The following is a 16903-nucleotide window of genomic DNA, read 5'->3' as shown; positions in this document are numbered from 1 at the left end:
TTATATATATACCATTACCTCTGCTGATTTTCGTTTCAGTACTGGTTTGGCTTTCTACAAACATGTAGATGAGTGTCCTGGGGTAAGTAAGTCTTATTTTCTGTGACACTCTAAGCTATGGTTGGGCACTTTTTTCTAAATATATGTATTCAAACATTTATTTGCCTTGATTCAGGATGTTCAACATTCCTTATTTTCAGACAGTCAGTTTCATATTTGGGATAATGCACTTGAATCAAATATTTTTCTTACCTTAAAAATTTGACTTTTTTCCCTATGGGCTGTTAGGCTCGCGGAGGCTGAAAATGCTTCATTTTATTGCGTCATTCTTGGCGCAGACTTTTTTGGCGCAAAAAATCTTTTCTGTTTCCGGCGTCATACGTGTCGCCGGAAGTTGCGTCATTTTTTGACGTTCTTTTGCGCCAAAAATGTTGGCGTTCCGGACGTGGCGTCATTTTTGGCGCCAAAAGCATTTAGGCGCCAAATAATGTGGGCGTCTTATTTGGCATTAAAAAAATACGGGCGTCGCTTTTGTCTCCACATTATTTAAGTCTCATTTTTTCTTTGCTTCTGGTTGCTAGAAGCTTGTTCTTTGGCATTTTTTCCCATTCCTGAAACTGTCATTTAAGGAATTTGATCAATTTTGCTTTATATGTTGTTTTTTCTCTTACATATTGCAAGATGTCTCACGTTGCATCTGAGTCAGAAGATACTTCAGGAAAATCTCTGTCTGGTGCTGGAACTACCAAAGCTAAGTGTATCTGCTGTAAACTTTTGGTAGCTGTTCCTCCAGCTGTTGTTTGTATTAATTGTCATGACAAACTTGTTAATGCAGATAATATTTCCTTTAGTAATGTACCATTACCTGTTGCAGTTCCATCAACATCTAATGTTCAGAATGTTCCTGATAACATAAGAGATTTTGTTTCTGAATCCATCAAGAAGGCTATGTCTGTTACTCCTCCTTCTAGTAAACATAAAAAATCTTTTAAAACTTCTCTTTATACAGATGAATTTTTAAATGAACATCATCATTCTGATTCTAATGACTCTTCTGGTTCAGAGGATTCTGTCTCAGAGGTTGATGCTGATAAATCTTCATATTTATTTAAAATGGAATTTATTCGTTCTTTACTTAAAGAAGTACTAATTGCTTTAGAAATTGAGGATTCTGGTCCTCTTGATACTAAATCTAAACGTTTAGATAAGGTCTTTAAATCTCCTGTGGTTATTCCAGAAGTTTTTCCTGTTCCTGGTGCTATTTCTGAAGTAATTTCCAGAGAATGGAATAATTTGGGTAATTCATTTACTCCTTCTAAACGTTTTAAGCAATTATATCCTGTGCCGTCTGACAGATTAGAATTTTGGGACAAAATCCCTAAAGTTGATGGGGCTATTTCTACCCTTGCTAAACGTACTACTATTCCTACGTCAGATGGTACTTCGTTTAAGGATCCTTTAGATAGGAAAATTGAATCCTTTCTAAGAAAAGCTTATCTGTGTTCAGGTAATCTTCTTAGACCTGCTATATCATTGGCTGATGTTGCTGCAGCTTCAACTTTTTGGTTGGAAACTTTAGCGCAACAAGTAACAGATCATGATTCTCATAATATTATTATTCTTCTTCAACATGCTAATAATTTTATCTGTGATGCCATTTTTGATATTATCAGAGTTGATGTCAGGTTTATGTCTCTAGCTATTTTAGCTAGAAGAGCTTTATGGCTTAAAACTTGGAATGCTGATATGTCTTCTAAATCGACTCTACTTTCCATTTCTTTCCAGGGTAACAAATTATTTGGTTCTCAGTTGGATTCTATTATCTCAACTGTTACTGGTGGGAAAGGAACTTTTTTACCACAGGATAAAAAATCTAAGGGTAAAAACAGGGCTAATAATCGTTTTCGTTCCTTTCGTTTCAACAAAGAACAAAAACCTGATCCTTCATCCTCAGGAGCAGTTTCAGTTTGGAAACCATCTCCAGTCTGGAATAAATCCAAGCCTTCTAGAAAAGCAAAGCCAGCTTCTAAGTCCACATGAAGGTGCGGCCCTCATTACAGCTCAGCTGGTAGGGGGCAGGTTACGTTTTTTCAAAGAAATTTGGATCAATTCTGTTCACAATCTTTGGATTCAGAACATTGTTTCAGAAGGGTACAGAATTGGTTTCAAGATAAGACCTCCTGCAAAGAGATTTTTTCTTTCCTGTGTCCCAGTAAATCCAGTGAAAGCTCAAGCATTTCTGAAATGTGTTTCAGATCTAGAGTTGGCTGGAGTAATTATGCCAGTTCCAGTTCTGGAACAGGGGCTGGGGTTTTATTTGAATCTCTTCATTGTACCAAAGAAGGAGAATTCCTTCAGACCAGTTCTGGATCTAAAAATATTGAATCGTTATGTAAGGATACCAACGTTCAAAATGGTAACTGTAAGGACTATCTTGCCTTTTGTTCAGCAAGGGCATTATATGTCCACAATAGATTTACAGGATGCATATCTGCATATTCCGATTCATCCAGATCATTATCAGTTCCTGAGATTCTCTTTTCTGGACAAGCATTACCAGTTTGTGGCTCTGCCGTTTGGCCTAGCTACAGCTCCAAGAATTTTTACAAAGGTTCTCGGTGCCCTTCTGTCTGTAATCAGAGAACAGGGTATTGTGGTATTTCCTTATTTGGACGATATCTTGGTACTTGCTCAGTCTTTACATTTAGCAGAATCTCATATGAATCGACTTGTGTTGTTTCTTCAAGATCATGGTTGGAGGATCAATTCACTAAAAAGTTCATTGATTCCTCAGACAAGGGTAACCTTTCTGGGTTTCCAGATAGATTCAGTGTCCATGACTCTGTCTTTGACAGACAAGAGACGTCTAAAATTGATTTCAGCTTGTCGAAACCTTCAGTCACAATCATTCCCTTCGGTAGCCTTATGCATGGAAATTCTAGGTCTTATGACTGCTGCATCGGACGCGATCCCCTTTGCTCGTTTTCACATGCGACCTCTTCAGCTCTGTATGCTGAATCAATGGTGCAGGGATTACACAAAGATATCTCAATTAATATCTTTAAAACCGATTGTACGACACTCTCTAACGTGGTGGACAGATCACCATCGTTTAATTCAGGGGGCTTCTTTTGTTCTTCTGACCTGGACTGTAATTTCAACAGATGCAAGTCTTACAGGTTGGGGAGCTGTGTGGGGATCTCTGACGGCACAAGGAGTTTGGGAATCTCAGGGGGTGAGATTACCGATCAATATTTTGGAACTCCGTGCAATTTTCAGAGCTCTTCAGTCTTGGCCTCTTCTGAAGAGAGAATCGTTCATTTGTTTTCAGACAGACAATGTCACAACTGTGGCATACATCAATCATCAAGGAGGGACTCACAGTCCTCTGGCTATGAAAGAAGTATCTCGAATTCTGGTTTGGGCGGAATCCAGCTCCTGTCTAATCTCTGCGGTTCATATCCCAGGTATAGACAATTGGGAAGCGGATTATCTCAGTCGCCAAACGTTGCATCCGGGCGAATGGTCTCTTCACCCAGAGGTATTTCTTCAGATTGTTCAAATGTGGGAGCTTCCAGAAATAGATCTGATGGCGTCTCATCTAAACAAGAAACTTCCCAGGTATCTGTCCAGATCCCGGGATCCTCAGGCGGAAGCAGTGGATGCATTATCACTTCCTTGGAAGTATCATCCTGCCTATATCTTTCCGCCTCTAGTTCTTCTTCCAAGAGTAATCTCCAAGATTCTGAAGGAATGCTCGTTTGTTCTGCTGGTAGCTCCGGCATGGCCTCACAGGTTTTGGTATGTGGATCTTGTCCGGATGGCCTCTTGCCATCCGTGGACTCTTCCGCTAAGACCAGACCTTCTGTCGCAAGGTCCTTTTTTCCATCAGGATTTCAAATCCTTAAATTTAAAGGTATGGAGATTGAACGCTTGATTCTTGGTCAAAGAGGTTTCTCTGACTCTGTGATTAATACTATGTTACAGGCTCGTAAATCTGTATCTAGAGAGATATATTATAGAGTCTGGAAGACTTATATTTCTTGGTGTCTTTCTCATCATTTTTCTTGGCATTCTTTTAGAATTCCGAGAATTTTACAGTTTCTTCAGGATGGTTTAGATAAAAGGTTTATCCGCAAGTTCTTTGAAAGGACAAATCTCTGCTCTTTCTGTTCTTTTTCACAGAAAGATTGCTAATCTTCCTGATATTCATTGTTTTGTACAAGCTTTGGTTCGTATAAAACCTGTCATTAAGTCAATTTCTCCTCCTTGGAGTTTGAATTTGGTTCTGGGGGCTCTTCAAGCTCTTCCTTTTGAACCCATGCATTCATTGGACATTAAATTACTTTCTTGGAAAGTTTTGTTCCTTTTGGCGATCTCTTCTGCCAGAAGAGTCTCTGAATTATCCGCTCTTTCTTGTGAGTCTCCTTTTCTGATTTTTCATCAGGAGGCGGTGTTGCGAACTTCTTTTGAATTTTTACCTAAGGTTGTGAATTCCAACAACATTAGTAGAGAAATTGTGGTTCCCTCATTATGTCCTAATCCTAAGAATTCTAAGGAGAAATCGTTGCATTCTTTGGATGTTGTTAGAGCTTTGAAATATTATGTTGAAGCTACTAAGTCTTTCCGAAAGACTTCTAGTCTATTTGTTATCTTTTCCGGTTCTAGAAAAGGCCAGAAAGCTTCTGCCATTTCTTTGGCATCTACCATTTTGATGTATTTTCTTCTTCTGAAGCAGTTTTTGGTAGAAAAGTACTTCAGGCAGCGGTTTCAGTTTGAATCTTCTGTTTATGTTTTTCATTAAACTTTATTTTGGGTGTGGATTATTTTCAGCAGGAATTGGCTGTCTTTATTTTATCCCTCCCTCTCTAGTGACTCTTGCGTGGAAAGATCCACATCTTGGGTAGTCATTATCCCATACGTCACTAGCTCATGGACTCTTGCTAATTACATGAAAGAAAACATAATTTATGTAAGAACTTACCTGATAAATTAATTTCTTTCATATTAGCAAGAGTCCATGAGGCCCGCCCTTTTTTGTGGTGGTTATGATTTTTTTGTATAAAGCACAATTATTCCAATTCCTTATTTTATATGCTTTCGCACTTTTTTCTTATCACCCCACTTCTTGGCTATTCGTTAAACTGAATTGTGGGTGTGGTGAGGGGTGTATTTATAGGCATTTTAAGGTTTGGGAAACTTTGCCCCTCCTGGTAGGAATGTATATCCCATACGTCACTAGCTCATGGACTCTTGCTAATATGAAAGAAATGAATTTATCAGGTAAGTTCTTACATAAATTATGTTTTTCTGACCTCCGTCAGAAAAAACTTCATGGACAGGGAATCTATTGTAGTCCATAGAAAACACACTTTTGGTAGATGGAACAAGAAAACCTTTTTCCAAATTCACCTTCCACCTATGGGAACAAAGAAAAGACAACACCATCTTTGTATGAGATTGGGCTAGTTGAAAAGATGACGCCTGAACCAAAATGTTGTCTAGATATGGCGCCACAGCAATTCCCTGGGTTCTGATCACAGCCAATAGTGCCCCCAGAATCTTTGTTGAATATTCTGGGAGCCGTGGCTATTCCAAATGGAAGAGAAACAAATTGGAAGTGATTGCCCAGAAATGCAAACCTCAGATACTGATGGTGTTCTCTGTGAATGGGAACATGAAGGTATGCATGCTTTAGGTCTATGGTCGTCATAAACTGACCTTCCTGTACCAAAGGAAGAATGGAACAAATTGTTTCCATCTTGAAGGACGGAACCCTGAGGAATTTGTTGAGATACTTGAGGTCTAGAATGGGCCATAAAGTTCCCTCCTTTTTTGGAATCACAAAATAGATTTTAATAGAATCCTAGACCCTGTTCTGCTAGAGGGACAGGAACAATAACTCCCAAATAAAATAGGTCTTTTACACAGTTTAAGAAGGCCTCCTTTTTTATTTGGTTTGAGGACAGTCTTGACAGGAGAGATCTGCCCCTGGGATATTATGTCCACCACCCAAGGGTTTGGGACATCTCGTATCCAGGCTTGACGAAAAAGAGAAAGCCTGCACCCCACCACATCCATACTGGAATCGGGGGCGGAACCTTCATGCTGATTTAGAGTCAGCAGAAGGCGTCTTGTTTTGTTTTCCTTTGTTCCAGGGCTGGTTGGATTTCCAAGATGATCTGGGTTGATCTGGTTTAGAAGAGGAATAGGAGGACTTTAGTCCCTTAAAGTTACGAAAGGAACGAAAATTAGAGGTTTGACGACTTCTAGGTCTATTCCTCTTGTCCTGAGGTAGGAAAGATCCCTTTCCACCTGTAATATCTGAAATGATCTCTGCTAGACCAGGTCCAAACAAAGTATTTCCCTTATAGGGTAAAGCCAATAGCTTGGCCTTAGAAGAAACATAGGCAGACCAAGATTTTAACCACAGAGCCCTGCGGGCTAGTCCCGTGAAGCTAGACATCTTAGCTCCCAGATGAATTATCTGCATATTGGTATCACAGATTAAAATATTGGCCAATTTGAGAGCTTTGATCCTATCCTGGATCTCCTCTACTGTAGTTTCCTGTGTAATGAGATCAGAAAATGCATCACACTGATAAGTTGCAGTTCCTGCAACCGTAGCAATACTTGCTGCTGGTTGCCACTGTAGTCCTTGATGAAAATAGATCATTTTTAAGTAAGCCTTCTTGTCCATTGGGTCCTTAAAACAGCAACTATCCTCTATAGGAATGGTAGTTCTCTTAGCAAGAGCAGAAATAGCTCCTTCTCCCTTAGGTACATTGTGCCATAAGTCACAACATCTTTTTAAAAACAGGGGAAGGGGAAAAAGGAACCCCTGGTTATCCCATTCCTGAGCTATAATTTCAGACATCTTCCTTGGAACAGGAAAAAACTCAGAAGATGGAAAATCATAAACTCTATCCAGTTTAGAAGACTTAGTAGGGTTGGCAGCAACCGAAGGTTCTGAGTCGTCTAAAGTAGCTAAGTTTCCTTCAATAGTAACCGGAGATGTTCAAGCTTAAATCTAAAATTCACTTCTTCAGATTCTGAAGATTTTTCTGCTAAAGTGTCAGAGTCAGAGATCTCACCTTCAGAAGCTACTGAAGTATTCTCCTCATCAGACAACTGATCAAGAGTGGCTAATGCAGTTCTAGAGACAGGAGCCTTAGTATCAGGCAAACGTTTAGACTTTCTCTTGCGCTTACCCAAGGAAGGGAAAGCTGATAAAGCCGCTGTTACTGCAGAGGAAACCTGAGCGGCAAAATCCCCAGGTAAATAAACACCCCCAGGTGGTTGAGAGGACACAGAAGGCACAGTATGAGAAACAACTAAGGCTTGGGACGTTTGAGGAGAAAGCTGAGGCATGTCATGCACAGCATAATCCTGAGACAGTTGGCAAAGAAGTAAGTAACTTCTTTGAATCTTTAAATTTGAAAGATTTAGCTAAACAAGAGGAACACAATTGCATTAGAAGAACAATTTGGGCCTCTAAGCATAATATACATCTATCCATAGAGATAAACTGATCCTGTTCAGAGTCCATGCTATGAAGTAAAAGTTCCACTAGTACAAATAAAATCAGTAAGAAAAGGAACAACCAAAACATGTTTTATTTACCAAACTAAATTTAAAAAGGAGGAAGAGAACATTAAACAATAAGGTCGATATTGATAAAAACACCTCAGATTGCCTGAGGCGCCTACCAGCCAAAAGGAACACCCCACTAGCAAGAGTAAAAAATCTGGATCTCCAGTAGACAATTCTTCTCCTCTAAGACGATCCCCACAAAAGCTTCCGATATACTTGGATTCTAGAATGAGGGACCGCTTAAATAAAAGACTTCTAACTGTAGCAACACAGAAGAAAAAGGATCGCTATCGATCTCAACTGCTCCGCAAAACCCGAAGTATGGGTAACGTGAGCGGGCTCAATATAAACTGCGCAATACTTTGGAACAAAAGCGCACGGAAGAAAAAAACTTAAACAGTTTAAAAAACGGCTTCCCCATTTCACTTATGTCTAAAAGCACCCTGCACAGTGCTTAGCTATATCTGCTTTCTCTCCAAGCAGTTAGTTTCTGTTAACATTTAATTAAAAAGTAGATATAGGTTAATAAACAAGCAAATCTTATTATTAGCCTGTTACATCCCATAGCCTGTCATACTGATTATCTCATACTGATTAAGTGCCATACTGAGTAAAATAAAATATTGTGTCCCAAATATGAATCCTTACAATAAAGGATTATTAAATCCCAGAATGGATCTGAAAAAGAGGATTAACCCCTTAAGTGCTGCAGCCCTCCTGTACCTAGAAGGCAAAGGCACTTACCTTAGATCCTATTGCATTCAAGATGCTGATCCTCAAGGTGTGGTAAGAACTATGCTCCCTGCCATGGACCTGTAGGAAAAACAAAGAACAGAGTAACCAACTCTGGCTTTCCACAAAGGGGTAGCAAAGTGTTAAAAGTAAAGCAAAGACTTCCTCGCTGTCTTTTAACTGCTAAAAGCCACCACTACTATTAGAGATTTACATGGACACAGCTAGACCCCAATTAAAATCTTCAGACACCAACTTCACACAACCCCCATTGACAGAGGCAAAAAGAATGACTGGGGGTTATGGGTAAGGCAGTTACACTTAACAGCTTTGCTGGGGTGCTCTTTGCCTCCTCCTGCTGGCCAGGAGCTGAATATTCCACTAGTAATTGAAATGACGTTATGGACTCTCCATGTCATAGGAAAGAAATATAACTATCTTAAAATAAAAAAAAAACTTACCTGTGAAATGAAAAAAAAAACTAAGTTTAAACTATAAATTAACCTAACATAACTATTCTAATAAAAATGTTAAAAAACTACCAATTAAAAAATCTAAATTACATATTTAAAAAATCCTAACACTACGAAAAAATTAAATCTAAAATTACAAAAAATAATAAACACTAAATTACGAAAAATAAAAAACTCTAAGATTACCCCAATGCCCATCCCTAATCTAAAATACTCCTGTAGAATTATATGTACTATAATTCTTCAGGAGTTGTTGTGTATCCCTGAGCCTTGTCTTTTCTGGAACAGTGTTGATGCATTCTCAATCTGGCTTTGAACCATTATAAACTACCTTTTAATATACTATGCCTTCTTAGAAATAGTCCATGGCTTATGATTTCTTTAGAGGTCATTTCCGCATTATTTACCATCCTTTAATCTCCAGTATTTAAACATATTTTAAGCACCAAACCTGCAGCACCCCCTTTGCTAATGGGCACTAAGATAGTATGTTTTTTTCCCTTTTTGTATAGTTGGGTGGCTGGTTCCCTGCCACCCCCCCTTTTTTCCTCCCATATGTTACTCTCTGGTGCACGTGAGTGATACGTGCGGTTTTCCTTGTGATATACCGTATTTTTCCTTATATCCCATTACTTATTTTATATTTAACTGTTTACTTGCCTTATAAGATGCTTCTGATAATTTATATCACTAGATACTCAAACCAGAGAGGCTCCTATATGCTTTCTAACTTCTATTTTTTTGACTGTTCTTTTATTTTGGGAACCTCAGTCTAATGTTTATTTTTTACATCTTTTATTGGATATCTACAAAGCATTCTTTGACTTTTGGTTTGATATAAATTCAGTTATATATATCTTTAGAATAAAACTTGAGAAAGCTAAAAATGTTTATATATATATATATATATATATATATATATATATATATACACACAATGTGTGTAACTACAAGTTTTCCTTTTCTATGCAACAAAACAGAAAATGTGAGGTTTATCTCTAGTATTTTTTGCATAACTGTGACTTAACAGATTTGTCTATTTGGTGGCAACACGATTGCTATGTTTTTCCCTGTATATGTATATGACTTCTGCAACTTTATGGCCGTGTTTCTGGCGAGTCTTCACACTCGCCAGAAACACAAGTTATGAAGCAGCGGTCTAAAGATCGCTGCTCCATAACCCTGTCCGTCTGCTCTGAGCAGGCGGACAGGAATCGCCGGAAATCAACCCGATCGAATACGATCGGGTTGATTGACACCTCCCTGCTGGCGGACGATTGGCCGCGAGTCAGCAGGGGGCGGCGTTGCACCAGCAGCTCTTGTGAGCTGCTGGTGCAATGGTAAATGCGGAGAGCGCATTACTCTCCGCATTTAGCGAGGTCTTGCGGACCTGAACCGCAGTGTCGGATCAGGTCCGCAAGACCTTTGATAAATTGGGGCCTATGTGTCTGTCATTTTATATATTTAACCTCAATAAAAATTATTTAAAAAAAAATAAAAAAATAAAAAGAACATTTTCTTCTATGTGAAAAACATTGGAATGTAAAATATTCATAACTACCTTTGGCTTTAGCACAGTTGGGTTAGTACACAAGGGATAAGTGCTTTTCTTTATACAGAGTGCTCTACTGAATTCCATGTAAGAAGACAGTCTTATTGCAGAATTGTTTTTGTTTAAAAAGATAGATAATCCTTTTATTATCCATTCCCCAGTTTTGCATAACCAACACGGTTATATTAATACACTTGTAACTAATTAACTTGTATCTAAGCTTCTGCAGACAGCCCCCTTGTTTCAGTTGTTATTACAGACTTGCATTTTAGCCAATCAGTGCTGACTCAAAAATTCCACGAGAGTGAGCACAATGTTATCTATATGACACACATGAACTAGCACTGTCTAGCTGTGAAAAACTGTCAAAATGCACTGAGATAAGAGGTGGTCTTTAAGGACTAGAAATTAGCATATGAGCCTACCTACGATTAGCTTTCAAAAAAGAATACAAAGAGAAAAAAGCAAATTTGAAGATAAAAGTAAAATTGAAAGTTGTTTACAACTGTATGTCCAATCTGAATCATGTCTGTCCCTACAATGCAACCGGTAGACTAATAGGGACTCAGTAGTGTGACAGCAGTGTTTGCAACAATGTTTTAGATTGCTAAAAACATTGTTGCAAACACTGCTGTCCTAGAGTGCTAAAGACACGTGCACACTCCTGAGCTCCTATGATCCTACCTAGTTTTAATCTTCATATAACTAATGTAATTTGGAAACTTGCTTACAATCGCATGCTCCATATGAATCATGAAGGTCAATTTCGACTTTACTGTCCCTTAAATTTCGCTTTAACATAACAATACCCTTTTTCCTGTTTGGTGATTTAGGTGGCTTTTTCTTTGCACCCTTTTGAGAAGCAGCTGTTGGTGCCTTTTCTTTCATTTCCATCATCTGCTGTTCTGCATTTTCCTCTTCTTCTTTCAGCTGTACTTCATGAGCTACCTATTGGAACAGGACTGGATTTATTACATAGAAAGCTTGAGTTTCATCCACATTATAAATACTGGATGGAAATAAATAGATATCTATTAATCGCTTGTGGCATACTAAACTGCAGAACAAATTACTCATGTTTAAGGGTTTAAAGATTTTTAAGGAAGCAGTCTGGTGGTTAGAGGGCCAATAGTGTGTGTGTGTGGGAAATTTTACTGATGGGGTCAGGCAGTTAGGGTGTTAATATTGGTGGGGGATTTTGCTGATGGGGGCTCTGGTGTTTAAAGGGTGTTAATAGTGGGTTAATAACAAGGTATTTTTTACTGATGGGAGGGTTTTTAGTGTCAGGGGTTGTGTCATAGGCCTAAATGCTTTAGGGGGTCTATCGGTGTGCGACAGAGTAGTAATTAGGGAAATCTTGCTTGATTTTTTTTTATTCCTTTTTTGTGCCTTTGTTAGCACAAACTACTTTGGGCTAAATTACAAGAGGAGCAAAACATATCACTTTTGCAAAAGCGATATTTGAGCTCCACTAGTAATAGCAGCGCACGCAAATATGGGATATACAATCCTACCAGGAGGGGCAAAGTTTCCCAAACCTCAAAATGCCTATAAATTCACCCCTCACCACACCCACAATTCAGTTTTACACCTATTGATTTTATGGTTTTCCTCGCGGGAAAATCTTTTTCATAGGTTCTCTGTTATTGGTCGTAGAGATTCATCTCCTACCTCCCTTTTTAAATTGACGATATACTCTCATATTCCATTACCTCTACTGATACTGTTTCAGTACTGGTTTGGCTATCTGCTATATGTGGATGGGTGTCTTTCGGTAAGTATGTTTTCATTACTTAAGACACTCTCAGCTATGGTTTGGCACTTTATGTATTAATATAAAGTTCTAAATATATGTATTGTACTTATATTTGCCATGAGTCAGGTTTATGTATATTTCCTCTTGCAGACTATCAGTTTCAAAATTGGGAAACATATTTAGGAAGTTATTTTTTTCAAATTGACTGTTTTTTCATTAATTTTCGCGGGCAAAATTAGGCTAGCGAGGTCACAAAATGCTGATGTTTATTGCGTCATTCTTGGAGCAATCATTTTTTTGCCGCGAAGGTACCTTCGGTGACGCAAAGTCTTAGTTGACGCCGGGTTTCCTTGCACAAGGTTGCGTCTGCAATGACGCAAGTTGCGTCATTTTCGGATGTTGTTAGCGGCAAAAAATTTCATTTTGCGTTGTTCGTCATACATGGCGCCAAATTATTTATTTATTTAAAACCCCACTTCCTATATGCCTCTTGTTTTTTTCTATGCTCAGAGGGCTATGCTGTTTGCATTTTATCCCCATTACTGAAACTGCCATATAAGGAAATTAATCATTTTGCTTTATATGTTGTTTTTTCTCTTACATTTGCAAGATGTCTCAATCTGATCCTGTCTCAGAAACCAATGTTGGAACCCTGCTGCCTGATAACAGTTCTACCAAAGCTAAGTATATCTGTTGTTAATTTGTGGAGATGATATCTCCAGCTGTGGTATGTAATAGTTGTCATGTTAAGCTTTTACATGCAGAGAATGTATCCATCAGTACTAATACAATGCCTGTTGTTCCTTCAACATCTAATGTACATGATATCCCAGTGAATATTAAATATTTTATTGCTGATGTGATTCAGAAGGCTTTGTCTGCTATTCCGCCTTCTAATAAACGTAAAAGGTCTTTTAAAACTTCTCATAAGTTGATGAAATTTCAAATGACCGACAACATACTGAATTATCCTCCTCTGATGAGGATCTATCTGATTCAGAAGATCCTACCTCAGATATTGACACTGACAAATCTACTTATCTCTTTTAAATGGAGTATGTTCGTTCTTTGTTAAAGAAGTGTTGATTACTTTGGATATTGAGGAAACTAGTCCTCTTAATGCTAAAACTAGTAAATGTTTAAAATCTGTTTTTTAACCCTCCTTTGGTTACTCCAGAGGTTTTTCCAGTTCCTGATGCTATTTCTGATATGATTTCAAAGGAATGGAATAGGCCTGGTACTTCTTTTATTCCTTTTTTCTAGGTTTAAAAAGTTGTATCTTTTGCCAACAGTTAGATTGAAGTTGATGGGGTTATTTCTACTCTTGCCAAATGTACTACTAACCCTATGGAAGATAGTACTTCCTTTACGGACCCTTTAGATGGGAAACTTGAATCTTATCTAAGGAAAGCTTATTTATATTCAGGCCTGCCATTTCTATGGATGATGTTGCAGCTGCATCAACTTTTTGGTTGGAAAGCTTAGCGCAACAGGAAGCAGATCCTGATTTGTCTAGCATTGTTCGCTTGCTGCAATATGCTAATCATTTTATCTGTAATGCCATTTTTAATATAATCAAATTTGATGTTAGATCAATGTCTTTGGCTATTTTAGCCAGAAGAGTTTTGTGGCTCAAATATTGGAATGCTGACGGTATCTAAGTCTAGATTACTAACTCTTTCTTTCCAAGGTAACAATTTATTTGGTTCTCAGTTGGATTTGATTTATCTCAACTGTCACTGGGGGGAAAGGAGTTTTTATACCTCAGTATTAAAGATCTAAGGGTAAATCTTAAGCTTCTAATCGTTTTCGTTCTTTTTGACAGAATAAGGAACAGAAAACCAATCCTTCCCCCAAAGAATCTGGTTCCAATTGGAAACCTTCTTTAAGTTGGAATACATACAAGTTGTTTAAGAAACCAAAGCCAGCCCCCAAGTCTGCATGAAGGTGCGGCCCTCATTCCAGCTCAGCTGGTGGGGGGCAGATTAAAATTATTCCAAAACATTTGGGCAGATTCTGTCCAAAATCAATGGATTCAGAGTATTGTCTCTCAAGGGTATCAAATAGGATTCAGAGTAAGACCTCTGAAAATGTTTTTTTCTCTCAAGCGTCCCAGTAAATCCAGTGAAGGCTCAGGTTTTTCTGAAGTGTGTTTCAGATCTAGAGTTTTCAGGGGTAATTATACCAGTTCCGTTTCAGGAACAGGGTCTGGGGTTTTATTCAAATCTATTCATTGTCCAAAAGAAAGAAATTTCATTCAGGCCAGTTCTGGATCTGAACATTTTGAATCGTTTTGTAAGAGTGCAAACTTTTAAAATTGTGATTATAAGGACTATTCTGCCTCTGTTCAGCAAGGTCATTATATGTCCACAACAGACTTATAGGATGCATATCTTTATATTCCGATTCATCCAGACCTCTATCGGTTTCTGAGATTCTCTTTTCTAGACAAGCATTACCAATTTGTCGCTCTTCCATTTGGCCTAGCGACAGCTCCAAGAATTTTTTCAAAGGTTCTCGGTGCCCTACTCTCTGTATTCAGAGAACAGGGTATTGCGGTGTTTCCTTATTTGGACAATATCTTGGTATTAGCTCAGTCTTTACATTCTGCCGAATCTCACACTAATCAACTAGTGTTCTTCAAAGACATGGTTAGAGGATCAATTTACTGAAAAGTTCCTTAATTCCTCAGACAAGGGTTACCTTTTTAGGTTTCCAGATAGATTCAGTGTCCATGACTCTGTCTCTAACAGACAAGAGACGAATGAAATTAGTTTCAGCTTGTCGAAACCTTCAGTCTCAATCGTTCCCTTCAGTGGCTATGTGCATGAAGAGTTTAGGTCTCATGACTGCAGCATCGTGCCCGATCCCTTTTGCTCGTTGTCTTATGAGACCTCTTCAGCTTTGTATGCTGAATCAATGGTGCAGGAATTATACAAAGATATCACAATTAATATCCTTAAATCCCAATGTTCGGTTCTCTCTGACTTGGTGGTTACATCACCATCGTATAGTTCAGGGTGCCTCTTTTGTTCATCCAACCTGGACTGTGATCACAACAGATGCAAGCCATTCAGGTTGGGGAGCTGTCTGGGGATCTCTGACAGCACAAGGGGTTTGAAAATCTCAAGAGGCGAGGTTTCCAATCAATATTTTAGAACTCCATGCTATTTAGGGCTCTTCAGGTTTGGCCTCTACTGAAGAGAGAACAGTTCATTTGTTTTCAGACATCACAACTGTGACATATGTCAATCATCAGGTTCGGACTCACAGTTCCCTAGCTATGAAAAAAGCATCTCGGATACTTTCTTGGGCGGAATCCAGCTCTTGTCTAATTTCTGCGGTTCATATCCCAGGTGTAGACAATTGGGAAGTGGATTATCTCAGCCGTCAGACTTTACATCTGGGGGAGTGGTTTCTCCATCCAGATGTGTTTTTTCAGATTGTTCAGATGTGAGGTATTCCAGAAATAGATCTGATGGCTTACCATCTAAACAAGAAACTCCCCAGGTACCTGTCCAGGTACAGGTATCCTCAGGCGGAGTCAGTGGATGCATTAGCAGTTACTTGGTTTTACCAACCTGATTATATCTTCCCGCCTCTAGTTCTTCTTCCAAGAGTGATCTCCAAGATCATCATGGAACAATCATTTGTGTTTCTGGTAGCTCCAGCATGGCCTCACAGGTTTTGGTATGCGGATCTTGTCTGGATGTCCAGTTACCAACCTTGGCCACTTCCTTTAAGACCAGACTTTCTGTCTCAAGGTCCGTTTTTCCATCAGGATCTCAAATCATTAATTTGAAGGTATGGAAATTGAACGCTTAGTGCTTAGTCATTGAGGTTCTCACTGACTCAGTGATTAATTCTATATTACAGGCTCTTAAATCTGTTTCTAGGAAGATTTATTATCGAGTTTGGAAATGTTATATTTCATGGTGTTCTTCTCATAAATTCTCCTGGCATTCTTTTAGAATTCCTAGAATTTTTCAGTTCCTCAGGATGGTTTGGATAAGGTTTGTCTGCAAGTTCCTTGTAGGGACAAATCTCTGCTCTTTCTGTTTTCTTTTACAGAAATATTGCTAAATGTCCTGATATTCACTGTTTTGTACAGGCTTTGGTCTGTATCAAGCCTGTCATTAAATCAATTTCTCCTCTTTGGAGTCTTAATTTGGTTTTGAAGGCTTTACAGGCTCCTCCTTTTGAGCCTATGCATTCCTTGGACATTAAACTGCTTTCTTGGAAAGTGTTGTCCCTTTTGACTATCTCTTCTGCTAGAAGAGTTTCCGATTTTTCTGCTCTTTTTTTGTGAGTCTCCTTTTCTGATTTTCCATCAGAATAAGGCAGTTTTGCGGACTTCATTAAAATTTCTATGTAAGGTTGTGTATTCTAACAACATTAATAGGGAAATTGTTGTTCCCTCTATGTGTCCTAATCCTAAGAATTTTTGGAGAGATTCTTACATTCTCTGGATGTTGTAAGAGCTCTGAAATATTATGTGGAAGCTACTAAGATTTCAGGAAGACTTCTAGTCTATTTGTTGTCTTTTCTGGTTCTAGCAAAGGTCAGAAAGCTTCTGCCATTTCCTTGGCATCTTGGTTCAGCTTTTGATTCATCAGGCTTATTTGGAGTTGGGTCAGGTCCCGCTCATTTTCCTGGTTTAGTGTCCTCTCGTGGGCTTTTAAGAATGAAGCTTCAGTTGATCAGATTTGCAAAGCAGCAACTTGGTCTTCTTTGCATACATTTTCTAAATTCTACCGTTTTGATGCATTTGCCTCTTCGGAAGCAGTTTTTGGTAGA

General features: G+C 38.6%; 1 protein-coding gene across 1 annotated transcript in view; it reads right to left on the bottom strand.

Moving 5' to 3' along the window:
* The window catches only part of SPEF2 (sperm flagellar 2), a 439169-nt gene that overhangs the window by 77717 nt on the left and 344549 nt on the right, over positions 1–16903 (bottom strand). Inside the window, exon 27 of the mRNA XM_053699669.1 lies at positions 11160–11298. Coding sequence (XP_053555644.1) covers positions 11160–11298 — 139 coding nt within the window. The remainder of the gene's footprint in view (positions 1–11159; positions 11299–16903) is intronic.

Source organism: Bombina bombina, chromosome 2 (genome assembly GCF_027579735.1).
Source record: "Bombina bombina isolate aBomBom1 chromosome 2, aBomBom1.pri, whole genome shotgun sequence".
Lineage (NCBI taxonomy): Eukaryota > Metazoa > Chordata > Amphibia > Anura > Bombinatoridae > Bombina > Bombina bombina.
This window is presented reverse-complemented; position numbering and strand designations above follow the sequence as displayed.